This window comes from Chelon labrosus (assembly GCF_963514085.1).
Source record: "Chelon labrosus genome assembly, chromosome: 17".
NCBI classification, from domain to species: domain Eukaryota; kingdom Metazoa; phylum Chordata; class Actinopteri; order Mugiliformes; family Mugilidae; genus Chelon; species Chelon labrosus.
In genome coordinates, this window is record NC_140350.1 from 392501 (window position 1) to 412902 (window position 20402).

Here is a 20402-nt window from a genome sequence, read left to right on the forward strand (position 1 = left end):
CAGCACCTTGTAACTTGTTTTGGAAAGGTGCTATATAAATAAAGTTATTATTATTATTATTATTATTGTGGACGTGTCTGCTTACAATGCCTATGTCCTGTGGACTGAAATCAACCAGCAATGGAATGCCGGCAAATTGTCCCCACGTCGGCTTTTCCTGGAAGAACTCGGCAAAGCACTCATCACTCCCAAGATTCAGAGACATTGAAAAGGTCAATTTCAGTCCATCCAACCAATCTGCTATGGATTCAGTGGATCCAGGTGTAAAGAAACAGAAAAGATGCCAGGTCTGTCCCTCCCGAGAGGACAGTAAAACAAGTACCTCTTGTGTGAAATGCAAGAAACATCTGCAGAAAGCACACAGTTACATTCTGTCCATCATGTGAACACTGAAAATGTTGAACATTGAAAATCTGAGAAAATGGGGCAAGTTGGAATTAAAAAATTTATTGTATGTCACTGTTCTAAATGTTTAGATATTCTAAAATAAAGTTTTTATTCCATTTGTTCTCATGCATCCTCAGTTAAAAGACAAGAAGTTGCTGCTGAGCATGTAGCTACACAAGCTGCCATATCAGACTCCCTATTCCTGAGTCTACAATCTTTAGTGGGGATCCACTTAAGTTTAATCATTGGAAGTATTCCTTTCACACACTGATTGAGAGGAAAAATATTCCAACTGCAGAGAAGATCTTCTTCCTTCAGAAATATGTCGACGGAGCAGGGAAAGAGGCCCTAGAAGGTTATTTTCTGTTGAATACAGAAGATGCTTACAACCCAGTATGGGATCAGCTCTACAAACAATATGGTGGAGCCTATTGTAGTTGCCAAAGAATTCCGGGACAGATTACATGCCTGGCCAAAAATTTCTTCAAGGGAGAGTAGTCAGTTAAGGAAGTTTGTGGACTTTATGAGCAGTTCTGAAACTGCCATTGGGCATAATGAGAATGTGAATGTTCTCAGTGATGGAGTTGAAAATCAAAAACTTGCTGCCAAGCTACCCGACTGGTTGAACATCAGATGGAACCGAAATGCCACAGAATACCAGATGGAACACAGAAGATAGCCAGATTTCAGCTATTTTGTGACTTTTCTAACAAAGGAATATAGCATAGCTTGCAATCCTGTAACATCTTACCATGTACTGCGGCAAAGTGAACCTGATAAAACAAAGGTCAAGACTCAAAATGTAGTGGCTTCCAAAAACCAAACTGTAGGTGCCAAGACATTCACTACCACCAGTGAAAAGAACATAGTCACTTGTGTGTTTTGTAAAACAGGACATGGTTTAGACAAGTATTACAAATTCAATGAAAAGACAGTTGTTGATCGAGCCAAGTTTGTACAGAGAGAGAAACTGTGTTGCGGTCGTTTGAATCCAGGTCATCAATCCAAGAGCTGCAGTAACTGGATGGTCTGCAAGAGTTGCTCAAAACGTCACCCTATATGTCTACATGGTGATCAATCAAAACAAGAACAAGAAACAAAGAGAGGCAGGTTTAATGAAATAAGAAACAGTAAGGAAGGAAAGCCACAATTAACACAAGCACAAGGCATAACTGAGGAAAGAGAGTTGTGCAGGAAGGCAAAAGTAATCAAACTTCAGCAATAGTGCCCATCTATGTGTCAACGCCCTTTGATTCAAGCAAAGAAATTATTGTCTATGCTCTGCTAGATTCCCAAAGCGATCTAGATGTAAGAATAGAACAAGTGAAACTAAAACTATCTACAATGTCAATCAAAAAGGACAATTGTACCCTGTAAGAGACTCCAAGGCCTACTAATAAGAGGGATATTCTCCTCTAAGAAAATCACAGTACCATTAGTTTACACTCTGGAATTCATCCCAGCTAATCGGACACACATCCCGACCCCAGAGACTGCCCAGGCTTGGATTCACATGGAGCATTTTGCAGTATACACTGGTTCTCTGAAGGACTGTGAAATTGTTTTTCTGATCGGGTACAACTGCCCAGAAGCTCGAATGCCAAGAGAAGTTGTATATGGTGAGGAAAACCAACATTATGCTCAAATGACTGATCTAGATTGGAGTATCGTGAGTTATGGCAAACCATGTGAGCACTACAGTGATGCAATTGGAGTGAGTCACCACATCATTATTAGGCAAGTGACGGCTGAACCAACTGTAAAGCTCAAAAGTTAAGTTTACTATATCTGCCACAGTCAGATCAAAGAAATGATCACTCCAGATGATATAATTAAGGTTTTGGAATCAAATTTCAGTGAAAGGGTTGTAGATGAAGTATGTGCCTTTCAAGAGGATGTTTTGTTCTTGAGTACGCTTAAAGATGGCATCAAACACAAACAAGACGGTCATTATGAAATGCCTCTACCCTTCAAACAACCCAGACCGAATCTACCCTACAATAAGTCATGCACTGCTCGGCGAACTTCATGAGGTACATTATCGTTCACGGTAATGCAGATAAGGTCCCTGCAGAAGAACTCAACAATCAACCCATCACAGGTATAGCACCCTCAAAAAAATGAATGTGTTGTTTTCGACTGTTTGGCAAGGATCCAAGATACATCATTGAATGACCACCTTCTCACTGGGCCAGATCTCACAAACACCTCGGTGGGAATTCTTTGTAGGTTTCACAAAGGCCCCATTGCCATTATGTGATGTGGAGTGAATGTTCCATCAGTTCCATGTAAGGCCTGAAGACCAAGATTACATGACATTCTTGTGGAGGGAAAATGGCGATATTGAGTCTCCACCATCAGTTTTTCAGATGAAAGTTCATCATTTTGGGGCAGCATCCTCATCTGGCTGCGGCAATTTTGTACTTAAACATCTAGCCACAGAAGGTCAGAGTCAGTTTAGCCAAAACGCTGTTAAATTCATCCATCGTAATTTTTATGTTGATGATGGACTAGTGAGTGTAAGGTCTGAAGCTGAAGTAATCAAGCTTGTCAAGGAAGCAAGAGAGCTTTGCAGCACAGGTAAACTCAGACTACACAAGTTCATTTCCAACAGTGAGAGGGTACTGAAGTCAATACCAAAGAGTGTGCTGAAAGTATCAAAGATCTGGACATGGCTTTCGGAGAACCATTCGAAAGGGTCTTTGTGTTAAGTGGTGCGTGTCCTCTGATGACCTCCAGTTCAGAGTCAGAGAACATCACTGACCCGAAGAGGAGTGCTGTCCACCGTAGCCTCTATCTATGACCTACTGGGGTTCTTAGCACCTTTCACATTCCTTGGCAAGCAGATCTTACAACTACTGTGTCGAGACAAAGTTGGTTGGGATGAGCCTCTTCCACAAGAGCTTCGCTACAAGAGCTCCAAACTTTGTCAGATGTAAAGATTACCAGGTGCTACATACCAGCACATTTCAAAGATGTTAAGCAGTAAGAGCTTCATCACTTCTCAGACACCAGTGTTACAGGTTATGGGGCGTGCACTTATTTCAGAGCAGTCAACTCTATTGCAGGTGTCCATCATTGTCTGGTCATGGGGAAGGCACGTGTTGCTCCTTCCAAATAACTACAGTGCCACGTCTTGCGTTAACTGCAGTTGTGGTAGCAGCAAGGATAAGTGCCATGCTCAGAAATTAGCTTGAGATAGATGGACTTAGAGTACTTTTGGACAGATTCGAAATTAAGTCAATTTATTACAAATCTGATGTGCTCAGGGTTGGAAGATGTTTGACAAGATCCAACTTCTACCCACAAGCATCCAGGTCAGCCATTGTGGAAAAGTCCTAAGACCTAAGAAAGGTCATGTGACGTCCTTGCTTATCAAGCACGTTCACGAAAAGGAGCATCATCAAGGAAGAGGAGCTAAACGAACTGCAATCCAATGGAATATGGGTCATAGGATGCAGCAGCGCAGTTGCCTCACACATTTACAAGTGTACAACATGTAGAAAGTACAGAAGGAGCACACAAGCAGGGTCGTTGTGGCTCAATAGGTAATGGTAAATGGCCTTGCTTTTATACCTATTGGTACTCAAAGCGCTTTACAGTCACGGACACATCTACCCATTCGCTCACACAAGCACTCACACATTCACACACCAGTGCCACGCACAGTGTCTTGCTCAAGGACACTTTGACATGTGGCACATTCCAGGGATCGAACCGCTAACCCTCCGGTTCGTGGACAACTCGCTCTACCTACTGAGCCACAGCCGCAGGTAGAGCAGGTTGTCCATGAACCAGAGGGTTAGCCACATTGAACCCCCAGTTGCTCCGAGTGCCATGTGGCACTGGTCGGCGTGCTTGTGTGAGCGAATGGGTAGATGTGTCTGTCACTGTAGTACTTTGAAGTACCAATAGGTAGACCATGAGCAGCTGAAAGAATATGGCTGTGAGTTCATAATGAACACCCCATCATCAAGCCACATGGGGGGAGACAAATCAAGACGATCAGGAGTGTCCTTACAGCGACCCTTGATCAGTCTGCCAAGAGGCTCAACAGTGACTAATTAAGAACCTTTCTGCATGAAGTGCTGGCTATTATCAACAGCAGACCTCTGACAATGGAACACTTAAATGATCTAACAAGTCTTGAACCTCTCACAACCAAAAATATCCTCTTAATGAAGTCCAAAATCTTAACCCCCCATCCCGGTCAGTTTGTTGTTCAGACAACAAGGGGAAACTGACCATTATACCAGTCCCTCTTGAGGGAGTGATACTAAGTAAGACTTAATGTGTTGCTTTTGGGTGCCTATTGTATAGAGATCAAAACTCACTCAAATTTTTAATTATTAGTGTGGTATGAAAATAAGTTTAAAGTGTTTTTCTTTTTAATGAGAAAACAGCCTCATGGAAATTTCCTGTGATGGTCTCTGAAGTGGTTAGTAGTTAAGATTAAGTATTGGGTATATCCAACAGGCACATTTATGATTGGATACAAGGCAAATTTCAAAATAAACCTCCATCTCTTCGGTTTTGGAGGCGTTAGATTTCTTTCACAACCATTTACCCTGAAGTATGCCCCAAAGGAAAACCACTGACTGAGACACTGAGCAGCTCCTTGGTTGCAGCACTGACTTAATGTTGTGATAACATCTAACGTCTGGAGCAGCACGATGATACTGGATATCCTGAAGGCTGGCTTTGTACTATTTATTCATCTGAATTTTAATTCTCTGTTGTGAACTGTTGAATTTTACCATAATCCGACCTGTTTGGTTGAGTGTGTGCTTACATTTGAGGAAGTTTATCACAGGCAGTGTGAGAAACTATTAAACTGCATTAAGCAGATCTTTCAATGATAGATCAGTTTAAAATGAAAACAGAAAGAAGCAGTGTTGCGTACTTTGTCTTTTTTCCAAGACGGGCTGAAGCTGTGTTGTCATAGAGTACATGGCTTTTGCAGTTACAGTATGACCACCATGCATCACCACCATGAGTTTGTACTTCAGAATCAATTCAAATTATGAAAACAGTAGTTTTTTCATTTTACAATCTCACTGGAACATCAAATGACTGAATGATAAATGCTCCAGGGTCTGTGTGTGTGTGTGTGTGTGTGTGTGTGTGTGTGTGTGTGTGTGTGTGCGTGTGTGTGTGTGTAGCACTTACTCTGTGTGAGCAGCTGGGAGATGGTTTTACGGTTGTCCTCTGAACTGTCACATTCTTTGCAAGCAAGCTGCTTATTGGCTGTCTCCATCCGATCTTTACAAAGACAGCAAATAACACAAATGCTTGGTGTTTGGACAAACACGCGGACAAACACAAGATTCACAATATTCACAACAAGTCCATATACATTTGGACACTGACACAAGTTTTGTTATTTTGTCTGTTTACCAAAACTTATTCACGATACAGTTATATAATCAATTCTGACTTAGTTGTAATTTGATGGTATTCACATGGGTTCAGGAATTACAGCTTGTCAATCCATCATCAGTTAAGCAGGTAAAAGGTCTGGAATTGATTCCAGGTGTGGCATTTTCATTTGGAAGCTGCTACGGTGAATCCGAAACATGCAGTCAAGGGAGATCTTAATGAAAGTACAACAGAGCATCCCTAGGTTAAGAAAAAAGAAAAAAGAAATCCATCAGAGAGATAATGGAAATGTTAAAAGTAGCCAAATCAACAGTTTGGTACATTCTCAGAACAAAAAGCACACTGATGAGCCCTGGAACTCAACGGAAGATACCAGTGGTTGATGATCGCAGAATCCTTTTCCATGGTGAAGAAAAACCCCTTCACAACAACAACCCAAATTCTGAAGTATATAGGGATATACACTGCCTGGCCAAAAATCACAGGCTCTAATATTTTGTTGACTGGCTTTAGTTTTGATTACAGCACGCATTCACTGTGTCATTCTGTGAATCAAAGATTCTCAGTGGGGTTAAGGTCTGGCCAATCCATGTGTGAAAATGATGTCTCATGGTCCCTGAACCACTCTTTCCCAATTTGAGACAAATGAATCCTGGCATTGTCATCTTGGAATATGCCCGTGCCATCAGGGAAGAAAAAATCCATTGATGGAATAACCTGCGCATTGTTTACAGGAGGGAACAGCTGATCGCCCTGCGTAACGCTGTAGTGTTTCCTCGGGACAGACATGAGATCCCCACGGAGATGCTTCGTAAGACCCGCCGTGGATGCCGAGCAGGAAAACTACATCAAGAAAAGAAGAGACGATTCAGACCTGTTCTCCCCTCCGTTACCATGGGCAACGTGAGATCGCTGCCAAATAAGATGTTCGAACTGGCCGCGCTATCACGATACCAACGAGAGTACAGAGAGAGCAGCGTCCTTCTTTTCACGGAGACCTGGCTTCCACCGAGCATCCCGGACGCCACTGTTATGCTGGACAATTTTCATCTTCTGCGGGCAGACAGAACAGCTGACAGTGGTAAGGTGAAAGGAGGAGGCCTGGCTGTGTTTGTGAACGAGAGATGGTGTAAATCTACACACTGCATGGTTAAAGCACAACTGTGTAGTAAGGACATTGAACTGTTAGCAGTTAGCATGAGGCCATACTATCTGCCACGGGAGTTTTCACATGCTATTGTGATAGCAGTGTACGTCCCCCCATATGCTAAGACAGACACAGCTTCTGATGCCCTGCTCTCAGTTACCAACAAGCTGCAGACACAGCACCCACAGGCCCTCTTCCTCATCTCTGGGGACTTCAATCATGTTTCTCCCTCATCGGTTCTGCCCACATTCACTCAGTATGTCACCTGCCCCACAAGAGACAATAAGACACTGGACTTGTTTTATGCAAACATCAACGAGGCATATTCTGCATCCCCCCTCCCTCCCCTAGGAAGAGCAGACCACAACATTGTGCACCTGCAGCCTGTGTATAAACCTACTGTACACAGGCAGCCTGTGGTCCCACGCATGGTGAAGAGGTGGACTGCGGAGAGTGAGGCAGCTCTCAGGGACTGCTTCAACACCACTGTGTGGACAGAACTCTGTGATCAACATGGGGAGGACATCAGTGCCATGACAGACTGCATAACAGAATACATAAACTTCTGCTTTGAGAACACCGTTCCCTCCAGGGTGGTACGGTGCTTCTCAAACAACAAGCCGTGGATTAACCCTGATATTAAAGCTCTGCTGAAGGAGAAGAAGAGAGCTTTCAGATCAGGGAATAAGGAGGAGCTGAGGACTGTGCAGAAGGAGCTGAGAAAGAAGATCAGGGAGGGAAAGGCCAGCTACAGGAGGAAGATGGAGGAGCAGCTGCAGCAGCAGAACATCAGAGGTGTGTGGAGAAGCCTGGAAACCATTTCGGGCTATAAAACACCCCATGCACAGGTTGAGGGGGATCGACAGTGGGTTAACGACCTAAATCTACATTTCAATAGGTTTGATCAAACACCCACTCCTCCTCCTATGCAGCTGGTCCCTCACTTGCTGTCACCTGGCTTATGCCCTCCTCACTCAGCCTCTCACACCTTTGGCTCACCAGACCATGAACTCACATCGTTTCACCAAGATGGAGTCACTCATCCTCCACCCTTGTCCTTCACAGTAGACCAGGTGAGAAAAGAGCTCAGGAAGATACAAGTGAGGAAAGCAGCTGGACCGGATGGTATCAGCTCCAGGCTCCTTAAGTCCTGTGCAGATGAACTGTGTGGAGTTATGGAGCATGTCTTCAACCTGAGCCTTGAGCTGAGAGTGGTACCACAGATTTGGAAGACCTCGTGCGTGGTACCGGTGCCCAAAACATCGCACCCTAAAGAACTCAGCAGACCGGTGGCTCTAACATCCCACCTGATGAAGACACTGGAGAGACTGATACTGGGACATCTCCGCTCTAAGGTGGGCCCCTCCATGGACCCACTACAGTTTGCCTACCGTCCTAATGTTGGAGTGGAGGACGCTGTTATCTTCCTGCTACATCGAGCTCTCTCTCACCTGGAAGAGCCCGGCAGCACTGTGAGAATCACCTTTTTTGATTTCTCCAGTGCATTCAACACCATCCAGCCGGTGATTCTGAGGGACAAACTGGAGAGGATGGGTGTGGACCACCAGCTGTCCACATGGATCTTGGACTACCTCATAAACCGACCACAGTTTGTAAGAAGCAGGAACTGTGCGTCTGACCTGCTCACCAGCAGCACGGGTGCCCCTCAGGGGACTGTCCTGGCCTCCTTTCTTTTCACCCTCTACACAGCAGACTTCAGACACAACACCAACAGCTGTGTACTGCTGAAGTTCTCTGATGACTCTGCGATGGTAGGCCTCATCAGGGACGATGATGACGCAGAGTACAGAGGACTGACGGGGAACTTTGTAGACTGGTGTCAGCGAAACCACCTCCTGATCAACGCGGGGAAAACCAAGGAGATGGTGGTGGATTTCCGTAGACGCCGTTCTGCCTTCCCCTCACCAGTAAACATCCAGGGAATGGACATTGAGCAAGTGGACTCTTATAAGTACCTGGGTGTTCACCTCAACACCAAATTGGACTGGTCTCACCACACTGATGCACTCTACAGGAAGGGACAGAGCAGGCTCTACCTTCTGAGGAGACTGAGGTCTTTTGGAGTGAAAGGGGCACTCCTGAAGACCTTCTATGACTCTGTAGTGGCATCAGCCATCTTGTATGGAGTGGTCTGCTGGAGCAGTGGCATCACAGAGAGGGAGAGGAAGAAGCTGGATAAGGTCATCAGGAAGTCCAGCTCTGTCCTGGGCTGCCCCTTGGACTCAGTGAGGGAGGTGGGTGACAGGAGAGTTCTGGCTAAACTGTCCTCCATGCTGGACAATGAGTCCCACCCCCTGCACGGTGACCTGACAGGACTGAGGAGCAGCTTCAGTGACAGACTGCTTCACCCTCGATGTGTGAAGGAAAGATACAGAAGGTCTTTCCTTCATGCTGCTGTTAGGCTCCACAAGGAGCACTCCTAATATGTGCAATATATCTATTATTATATATCTATTATTATATCTTTTCTGCATGCTGTTGCAAACTGCAATTTCCCCATTGTGGGACGAATAAAGGTTTTTCTTATCTTATCTTATCTTATCTTATCTTATGTACGAAGGTTGCATGCGCACAAAAACATTCCGTACGTACTCGCTCATGGAAAAGTTCAGATGTAAATGCAAATGTCCGCAAACTTGTTTCTTCTACAGCTGTTAATCCTTTAGCGACACTTAAAGGCTTGGTCCATCATATCTTAAAGACCTCATTGTACCATATCATCCCAACAGATCACTTCGGTCTGAAAGTGCAGGCCTAGTTGTGGTTCCTACAATTTCAAAAAGTAGAATGGGAGGTAGAGCTTTCAGCTATCAGGCTCCTCTCCTGTGGAACCAGCTCCCAATTTGGGTTCGGGAGGCAGACACCCTCTCTATTTTTAAGGTCAGCCTTAAGACTTTCCTTTTTGATCAAGCTTATAGTTAGGGCTGGACTGAACCATCCCTTAGTTATGGCTTAGCTGGGTTCTGCTCAAGGTTTCTTCCTGTTAAATGGGAGTTTTTCCTTGCCACCGTCGCCTTCAGGCTTGCGCTGGGGGTTTCAGGCCGGGTTTTGTAAAGCGTCTTGAGACGATTTGTATTATTATTGACGCTTTATAAATAAAATTGAATTGAACTGAATTGAACTTAGAGGTGATGCTGGGAAACTGTCATAAATGTGAAAACAATTAGTCCCGCTGATGGGGACCGTGCCGGCCGACCCTGAGCAGAGCCATGCCAGCCATGTGAGACGGAGTTATCCACATGTCAGCCAAGTATATCAAATTCCCAAACAATGCATCTGAACAGGTCAACATTAAAGCGCAATTTGCAGCGAGAGCTATCGACTGCACACACATTGCTATAACATCACTATCACATTATGAAACATTTTAATTTGATCAATGTACAGATCATATGTGATGCACAAATGCAATTAACCAACTTTGTGGCGCACGGAGGACAGCATGCCAAAGAGTATTTTTGCGCACCTCCACTCCAGTGAGTAGCGTCTCCAATTCGCTTCTGTGAAATTCTTATTTTTTCCCGTCTTACTCATTCTTATGTTTTCATTTTCTGATCATGCACAGAGGGGAATCTCTGGTGCAGGGTCAATTTAAATATAATTTGCATATTCAAAAGGGGCATGGACAGGGAGGGGTCGGGTACAACATGTGTGATCAATTGGGATGTACAAAGCAAATGTGCTTCTGGATTTGAGCGTGCGCCACGTTTTAGAAGGAAATCCACACAAGTCTTCGTACATGAGGCCCCAGGTCATTTAGTATATTTAGGTAGTCAGCTGACCTCATTCTTTGGGCACATAACGTAATGTTGCTGAACCTAGACCTGACCAACTGCAGCAACCCCAGATCATGGCACTGCCCCCACAGGCTTGTACAGTAGGCACTAGGTATGATGGGTGCATCACTTTATCTGCCTCTCTTCTTACCCTGATGTGCCCATCACTCTGGAACAGGGTAAATCTGGACTCATCAGACCACATGACCTTCTTCCGTTGCTCCAGAATCCAATCTTTGTGCTCCCTAGCAAATTGAAGCCTTTTTTTCTGATTCGCCTCACTGATTAGTGGTTTTCTTAAGGCTACACAGCTGTTCAGTCTCAATCCCTTGAGTTCCCTTCGCATTGTACGTGTGGAAATGCTCCTACTTTCACTATTAATCATAGCCTTGAGTTCTATTGTTGTTTTTCTTCGATTTGACTTCACCAAACGTTTAAGTGATCGCCGATCACAATCAGACAGGATTTTTTTCCAACCACATTTCTTCCTCTAAGATGATGGTTCCCCACTATCCTTCCAGTTTTTAATAATGCATTGGACAGTTCTTCTTAACCCAGTAGTTTTTGCAGTCACCTTAGATGTTTTCTCTGCTTGGTGTATACCAATGATTTCACCCTTGTCAAACAGACTAACGTCTTTTCCAGGGGATGTGTCTTTCGACATGGTTGTTTATGAAATGAGAAGCTACTCATTGCATCAGTTGGGGTTCCAGCTGAAAGATAATCACCCATGCAGTAATATTCCAATAGGAGGCTCGTACGTATTTGCTTAGTTAAATCCAGGTGGCGACTTTTTTTTTTTGCCAGGCAGTGTATGTACAGCCGTATGTTTTTTTCCGAATGAATGAGGCAGAGCACTACTGACGCAGGAGTACCGCTTTTGAGCATAGGCAGTTTTTAATGCAACCCAGGACGCAATGCATTCACACTACCAAAGCAATGCAGACACATGCGACCCAGATCACCTCCAAATGCGATGTCAGTGCATCCTGGGGGCCAAGAATCCTTTATTGTCATTATGTGAGAAAAGATAAAAAGTAAAAATACAGCTGTACAGATATATACATATGAGTGAATAGTTAGCAGCAAACCTTGTAGTCCTAATATAGTGCAAATATTGCAATGATTTGTAAAGTGTCCATGGGGGGGGGGGGGGGGGTACAGGATGTTTTCGATGGTTGCTCTGTAGAAGTTTATGAGCAGCTGTGAAGAGAGTCCACTCCGCTTCAACTTCCTGAGACAGAAGAGCCGTTGTTGTGTTGAAGGCTGAACCGAAGTCCACAAATACCTGCAGGTGAGTCAGGGCCGTGTGAAGTGCTAGTGAGACAGCATCCTCCGTAGAACGGTTCTCCCTGTAGGCGAACTGTAGGCTGACCAGGCCAGCAGGGATGGCGTCCTTGATGTACTAGGAGGATCCTCTCAAAGCACTTCATGATGATTGGGATCAGAGCGATGGGACGGTAATCATTGAGGCAGGTTGTTTTTTGGGGCACAGGCACAATGATGGAGGACTTCAGGCAGACAGGGACCATGGAAAGCTGCATAGACAGGTTGAAGATGTCCAGAAAAACTTCTGCCAGTTGGTCAGCACATGATTTCAGGGTCCGACCCGACACCTCATCTGGACCTGCAGCCTTGTTGGTGTTGATCCTCCTCAAGGTGGAGGTCACTTGGTGCCGTTGCAGGACAAGAGGCTGATGTTGCACCTCTGGCTCAGGAATGTGTATAGTCCTTCTTCTGCTTGGAGAGTCAAAGCGTGCAAAGAAGCTGTTTAAGGTGCCAGGCAGAGTGGGGTCATGGCTGACTTGCTGGTCGCTGCGCTTGTGGTCGGTTATGTCCTGATGCCTTTCCACATATTACGTGGGTTGTTGTCGTCGAAGTGCTCCTCAATGCGCTGCTTGTACCGGTGTTTTCACACTGGATCCCTTTTTCAGTTCTTTCCGGGCCCTGCTGCAAGCCAACCTGTCTCCTGATCTATAGGCTGCATCCTGGGCTTTTAGCAGGGGCCTCACTGTGCTGTCCACCCATGGCTTCTGGTTAGGAAAGACCATGATTATCTTTGTGGGTAGGACAGCACAGATGACGTGTATTCCTCTAGATCAGCATCTACTTTGACTTTTTGAATTACAGCAATTCACCAAAAAATGTTGGTAATAGCAGCAGTTCTGGTTGAGATAAGTATTTCCTCATTCAAAGATGTCTTTATTTACCTTTATTACCGGAGATTATGGTTCGTATGGAAACCAGGATTGGAGTTATAATCTCAATTATAATCTAAGCCTCCTCTTTAATCCAAAGGTTTGAAGCTGAGATGAAGTGCAGAGGTGCAGTCCACTCAAGTGTTTATTCACTGTTAATATGGCAAAAAAAACTTACAAGACAACAAAAATAAACATTAACGATCATGGTCTAGATGTTTCGGACATCAGTCTCTTGCTTTGAGCTGTGGCTGTCTATTTTGAGTCAATAATGCATCTTTCATCTCTCTAGTTAATTAAAAAAATCAAACCCATATGAACAGTGCCTCTAAAAAGATTGACAAGACTTACAAAACAAAACTACTGTCAAATTGAAAATACAGTTCCACAAAGGAATATCAATTAATTTAAAATATATGTCAAATAAGAGATTGCTTAAGCAGAAACTCCCTCTAAAGTGAATTCAGCTGAGGTCCAGGCAGTTGATGCCAATAGTTTCGCAAGTAGTGACAGTAGTATAAAGACTACTGTGCCTGATTAATCTGTATTCCGGGGTGCAATTGCACAATGAAGACAAAGCAATATGTATTTTTGTTTTGTAAAGAAGATTGGAGTAAAATTGCAGTGTCCAGTTGTGTAAGCCTGATGGAAATGTATTCACACAGTGCTGTGATTGCAGGCAAAGGCACATCTACTAAACTATAACAGTGCAATACTCATGCAATCACTTATTTTACATTTCATATACTGTATTTAATTAATTGGCATTACTTTCATAGTTTTGGTCATAAAAGCCAAACTACATTGACTATGTGACCATTTATTAAAGCAATAAAAGGGGATAAACCAAGGGAAGAATACTTTGGCACTGTAAATAAATGTTAGACAAGCAGTGGTAAATGTGTAAATTTAATCTACATGAACAATGGAGCCTTCCAATAAATGTTTTTGTTGTGACTATGCATCCAAATTCCATATACAGTATGGCCATATTTAACCTGCAGTCCCTCTTTCCAAATAAATGACCAGACATTTTTGTAAAACTTGTGCAAAAGGCAAACCACACAAGAGGCAAGTATAAGTAACTCCATGCTCTCTCACCTCGGAGGTCCCTGTTGAAATCATGCAGCCGGCGCACCTCCAGTTCTAGCTTGTTCCTCATGGTTTTCTCCAGAGCTTCCCTCTTGGAGGAGGTCTTAGAGAGGTTTTCATAAGCCTCTGACACCAGCTGGATCTCTGTTTCCAGCTGTTCACGGATACAAAAAGAGTAAAAGGATACAGTAAACACAAAGATGTTATTAATTTGTCTTTCGTCTAGCATCCTGTTGCGTCTAGATTTATGTGGAATATAATTTTGGATGAACTGCCAATTTTAAGTAGATGAGATGATTTCAAGCTTGTATGAACATCTTCCACTCCTCTAGCATAAAGTACATGTCACAACTTCACATTATAATTCAATCTATTCATCTAAGTGCTTTTGTTCAAAGCAAGTAACAATCCTCTCTTTTGAATCACATATACATTTTTTATGCATTATTTGTATTTCATTTAACATTTATCCAATGTTTTTTGTACAAAATGCTTGTTTTGTGGTGTGTGTAAAGTACAATGTCAGAATTACATAGTACAACAACTCAGCTTGAAAAATCTGCTGGAATCTCATTCTTAAGAATACACTTACATGGAAATGAGTATGAGGGATTTCCAAACTACGTTCAGGTGATATTTGGTATCTTTGAGACTAGTACAAATAGAAGGAACAATTTTAGACTTTCAGTTTCTTTTTTTTCTTATTTTAGTTATTGTAAGCTTTTGTACAATCTACCCCTGGTGGGACACGAAGCCACTATCCCTGGCTTAGCGGGCCAGTGCTTTATCAAGCTATTATGGAGAGGAAGTTACCTTGTGCAGCTTGGTGACTTTCTCGCGACATGCCTCCATCTCCTGCCTTAGCATTCTGTTCTCCTCTGTCAGCATATCTACCATCTTGTGAGCACGGGCCATCATAGCAAAGGGCTCCCCCTGCGGGTGGGAGTAGGAATGCAGCAGGGGAAGGGGGAAATGTCCAGGTAACTGCTGCTGCTGCTGTTGATGGTGAATCCTTGGAGTGGAGCCGTAGGTGTCAGGAGGGAAACCATGCCCCCTCTGCAACATTGGGTGAATAGGCCCAGGAGTGAAAGGCTCCACCATTTGGTGGGAGGCAATACCATGTGGACTCCGAGGTCCCATGTTGGCGAAGGGCTCTCCCTGGCTCTGGGGTTGCTGGTGAGGGCAGGAAGGATGAGAGGAGTGGGAGGTAGTCAGCATGCTGCTGAGAGTGGAGGACTGGGTGCGAGACAAGGAGCCCAAAGAAGTGACTGAGGAGGTGGGACTATGCTGGTGAAGGGGCTTCTGAGAGTGAACCAAACCCTCCTTACTGGACCTGAAGTGAAATCAGCTGCCGTATTACACACTGTTGGTGTACATAATGATAAATATGTCTGAACTATTATCTTAAAGCTGAGTAAAGCAGACTATCAATTTTTCATTTACCAATAAAGACATGATGTGGCAGAGACAATATGTGACAGCTGTGGATGCATTTAGTGTCTTCGGCCAACAGCTACCGATACAATAGTGACATAATAGAAAATGATAGTAAGCAGAGAACATTACATTACTTAAAAAAAAATAATCAAAGGAGGAGGACACTTACTTGTCCTGTCGCCAATAGCTTCGTAAAAGACAGATGAAAATACTTGCTGGGAATTGATCACATTTTAGAAGACTCGATTACCTCTGAACTGGTGTTTTCATTAAAAGTAACATATTAGACAACAACATGGGACACAACTAAATAGTTTTTATTTTATTTTTATTTAGGTTTTAAGCAAGAGGAAACAAGACCCTGGACAACATTTACTCCAATTTCATCAGTGACAACGATGAGACAGCCTACAGGGAGGAAGTGGAGGACTTGGCCATGTAGTGCGCTGACAATAACCTGCTTCTCAACACAAGCAAAATCAAAGAGCGTATCATGGACTTCAGGATGAAGAAAGGTAGCAAGCACACTCCCATTCACATCAACGAGAAAGCGGTTGATTGTGTAACCAGCTTCAAGTTCCGGGGCATCCACATTTCTGAGGACTTGTTATTGTCCTCCAACATATAAAGCATTGAGGGAAAACCACCTCTCTTCAACCATCCCAGTGAACTTCTACTGCTGTGCTATTAAGACCACCCTAACCAGCTGTATCAAAGTCTGGTATGGGAAATGTCGGACTGTAAAGCACTGCAGATGGTGGTGAAAACTGCCAAACGTATACTCATCGCATAAAAATTGCTGTTTGCGAAGAGCATGCAACATTGTCGAGGATGCTTCCCACCCAGCATATAAACTGCTTGCCCTCCTACCCAAAACCAGCGGGCACTGGAGCAGCGTTCTCCCCACAGATAAGTCTTACAAATGTCTGTAGCTCCAAACCTCCTCAGTTAACCTTTCTTCGATGTGTTCCATTGTTATTGATCCAAAACAATCAATTTGAAAACTGCAGAGTTTGAGAAGTAGCTGGAAATACTAAAGCACACACATTACTACCACGTGGACCAATCACAGGTCTTGCAGACTGCTTTTGATAACTTTGGCTTATTTTGTTTAATGGATAATGGTTTTATATAGAAATGTGCTTATAAAAAGAATAAGAAAGTTTTGGTACTAAAACCCAGAAGTGGTAAAAATGCCAGTACTGAAATCTGGAAAATAACATAAATAAAATATCTATCTATAGATCCTATCCATATTAAAGCCATTTGGAACAGTGTCTCCATTCCATCCGCCACATTTAAAGATTAAAAAACAGATGTCCTGTGTCTCCCACCAGAGGTTAAAATCTGTCCCACGGGATGAATTTGCCGAGTGTGAAAATTACACTGAAGACAAAATATTTGAAGTACTACAGTTACTGCTATTCGTAATTTGTCCAGTAGGGGCCACACTATTTCAGTATGAATTGTGGACGTAACACAGCACCGAGACCAGCAGCAATGTGGTGAAACTGCACTGTTTCTTAAAACTTTTGAGGTATAATATACTTGTACTTCTTTGCACCAAGAAAACGGGAGATATTTGGACTGGTTCTTATTTATAGGTTATTATGCTATTAATTTACTGGTCCGGCCCTCTTCAGATCAAATTGGGTTGTATGTCAAATGAGTTTGACACCCCTGCTCTATTTAGTGGACAACCTGCTCTACTAACTGAGCCACAGCCGCCCCAGTTTAACATAAATTTGTAACTCAAATGTACATTGAACAATATGTCTCAATTTTCTCATGCTTGATAAAAACCTCAATTTGAACACCTGTAAATGATAATATTGAGTCACATTACCATATACTGCACACTCAAATGAAAATGGAGAGTCTGCACCATAATCCCATTTTCATTATATAACTATTACTAGATGTATTGATTAAAGATGAGTGATTGTGTATTATTTACCTGAATGAGCCATACTCTGGTGGAGGCTGGTATCGGACATGAGGCACCTCCCTGGAGTGTTCCCTCCCTCTGTGCTCCTGGTAAAAATGTCCTCCAGGCTCCCGCTGCTTGGTAGGAGAAGCAGTTACTTTGAAAGGGTAGTCTGGAGGTGGGCCACGAGGGTGTGGCTTGTAATAGTCACCAGGTGGCCCTGGAGGGGGCAGCTGGGGAGAGAGTGGTGCACTAGTGACAGGGGCGTGAGCCTTCACGCCACTGGTAGCCAAGGAGAGTTGCATAAGTCGCTCACTGAGAGACCGAACGTGTCCCTGCTTCAGATCTTTTAGTCCATCATCTTGGTGCACCTTCCCTGCACCACTCACCCGCTGCACTGTGGGGCGACCCTCAGTGCGCACCTTGGCACTGCTCACCCCAGTTACATAGAAGGTGGTGCTCACCGTGGCAGAGAGAGGAGGCTGCTGTGGTGGGTTGTTCTGTTGCAGAGGTTGAGGAGGAGGAGGACCGTGGCCACGAAAATATTGTGACTGCACTTTAGCCTCTTCGTATGTAGGGAGGTCCTCTGGGTTTGGGCACTGCCCTTGGCTGTTCCCACCACCTCCACTACTACCTCCTCCTCCAGCAGTACCTAAACTTACACCCCCTAAACTGCTCCCACCCCCTCCTCCTACTCTGGTGGAGCCCAGCTTCTCCAGGCCATTGTCAGTCTGCAGTTCCTGTCCCTGTGGCTCTTGCCGGGCAATGTGGGGCGTCATCGAGTGATCATCAGAGGGGCTTACCTGTCCCTGTACTGAGAAACCTCCTGCACCACCCACCCCAGTTCCACCACCTCCTCCTGCTTGTTGTTGCTGTTGCAACACATAATTTCGGTTCATCTGTTCCTGCAGGAGGCGCTGCAGGACAGTGCTGCCACCACCTCCAACACTGTTGCTGCTATTGGATGACTCCTCGGCTGCAGCCCTCATCTCTACCCCGCGCTGGTCATGCACCTCATGGAAGGACAAGCTCTGCCCACGGTCTATACTACCTGAAGGGAGTAGGAGAGAGGTCAAGACAGAATGAGGGTGTGGAAATACAAGGTGGTAATACTGAAAAAAAACATATATAAAAGAACAGCCTTATATGTACATAAACTTTCCATCAGTGCCCATGCCCTGCCCACAAAACCAAGGAAGACCCACTAAGGGCACAGTAGAGTAAGACTGGAGGTTGAGCAATTTCTGACAGACCTTAGGAAGCTAAACTACCAGCAGCTTCTTCACATATAAATGTAAACCATGTAAACCAAAAATGAAGACTGTGGCATTTTAAACAGACTTATTAATTTGGTCAGTGGGATGCAGAAAAGGAGAAGTCTCAATACAATCAAGGCGCAAAATACTACTATCTACTACTTATTATTGTTAACGACAAAACAATGACTACAGTGATGATAGATTGGACCAAATTGCCTTTTGGTTGCTGAAGGAGAAAGAAATCTTCACATGATGTGACAGAATAAGTTTTAAGCCCCACAGCATCAGACTTGATCACCATTTGTGTAGTCGTGAGACAAGTTTGACCTATTAACATTTTTCATTATAAATTATTCTGCATTTTTTCAGTTAATCATTTAATCTACAAAATAACAAGATAAAGTAAAATTACATTTATTCTATATTAAATGTATGTATGTTGTCCAACCAGTAGTTCAAAGAAATATTCAGTTTATAGACCACTTTATTGTCATCTGCAAAGTTAGTTTTCAATCAGAATTGTGTATTACACAATATCTGTCACAAAACATTGTTTTTATTTGGACTAAATAATTGTTTGCTTTTGAACACCAGAATCAAAACTTTAAGAACCGCCCCGGATCACAGGGACTTTAATTCACGCCTCTATGACATTACCTATTTCTGGGGGAAAATGACATTTTCACAGAGTAAAACAATTGTGATTCGGTTAAACTCTAATTTCTCAGAAATTTGATAGTGTTAAAAAAAAGAAGAAGCATGTTTTCAGTTGAACATTTAGTGCTGTCAAAGTTGAAACCACCTGGGATGCATTCACAATCCAAATCACAGAGGATAATTTTCTCAAACATCTCATCTGCTACAGACAATAGAAACCCTACAAGTAATCCATTCAGAGGTTTAAACGCTTTATACTATTTTAAACATCTTGTTTACAGTCCTGAGAAACAAGAGAAAAAAAATATTACAGTACACCTTTTAATTGTCCTCAAATTTATTTAATTTCATCAGGAGGTTCAATGGAGGGCTGAGTTTCCATATCTATTAGTGTGGTTTCTTATGACAACGCTCAATATTAATAGCTCTACTGTTTTTTGTTTTTTTAACAAAGAAAGAAAATATTACATCTAGAGCTTTCTGTCATCCTTTTCATTCTCAAGGAGGAATATGCTTTTTTCCGAAACATCTGTGGGTAAACAAGATATGAGACAAAAGAAAAAAATGTTAGGTTGGTGGAAGTCCGCACAGAGGTAGCTGTTCTTACAGTTGCATGAAATGTCTGGTTCTTTAAAGAGCTATTTGGAGAGCTAGATAGTCAGTCTCGGTGATTTTAATATCCATGTTAACGACCCCCCTTCCTACTCTGTAGCTGAATTCACTAATCTTCTTGACAGTCTCAACCTCACCCAACACGTCAATGTCCCAACACACTCCAAAGGCCACACTCTTGATTTGCTGATCACCAACTCCACCACCATCAGCAATCTCTCGGTGCATGATCTGGGCGTGTCCGACCATAAGGCCATCTCAATGGAGCTACCCACCCTGTCCCCCCTCAGTAAGCCCAGCAGACAAATCAGTTTCAGGAACCTTAAGAGCATCAACCCAGTCACCCTGACTACTGACCTCCGTCATCTCTCTGCTGCCAACCCACTTTCAGTCACTGAATCTGTGGATCTCTACAATTCATCACTCAGCACCCTTCTGGACCGTCATGCCCCACTCAAGTCCAGAACCGTTACCTTCACACGCTCAGCCCCCTGGTACTCCAGGGAGCTG

The 20402-nt window shown here is 43.6% G+C and overlaps 1 protein-coding gene across 2 annotated transcripts in view; it reads right to left on the minus strand.

The window, feature by feature from the left end:
• The window catches only part of amot (angiomotin), a 56378-nt gene that overhangs the window by 24793 nt on the left and 11183 nt on the right, over nucleotides 1-20402 (minus strand). The window contains exons 2-5 of one of the 2 annotated variants that reach the window (XM_084564748.1): nucleotides 17395-18415; nucleotides 14814-15333; nucleotides 14010-14154; nucleotides 5557-5649 (exon numbers count right to left, since the gene is read on the minus strand). In XM_084564748.1, the coding sequence (XP_084420874.1) occupies nucleotides 5557-5649; nucleotides 14010-14154; nucleotides 14814-15333; nucleotides 17395-18353 (1717 nt within the window). In that variant the 5' untranslated portion in view covers nucleotides 18354-18415. Of the gene's footprint in view, nucleotides 1-5556; nucleotides 5650-14009; nucleotides 14155-14813; nucleotides 15334-17394; nucleotides 19716-20402 lie in introns of those variants that run through there. The other variant, XM_084564749.1, reaches the window with a different exon arrangement.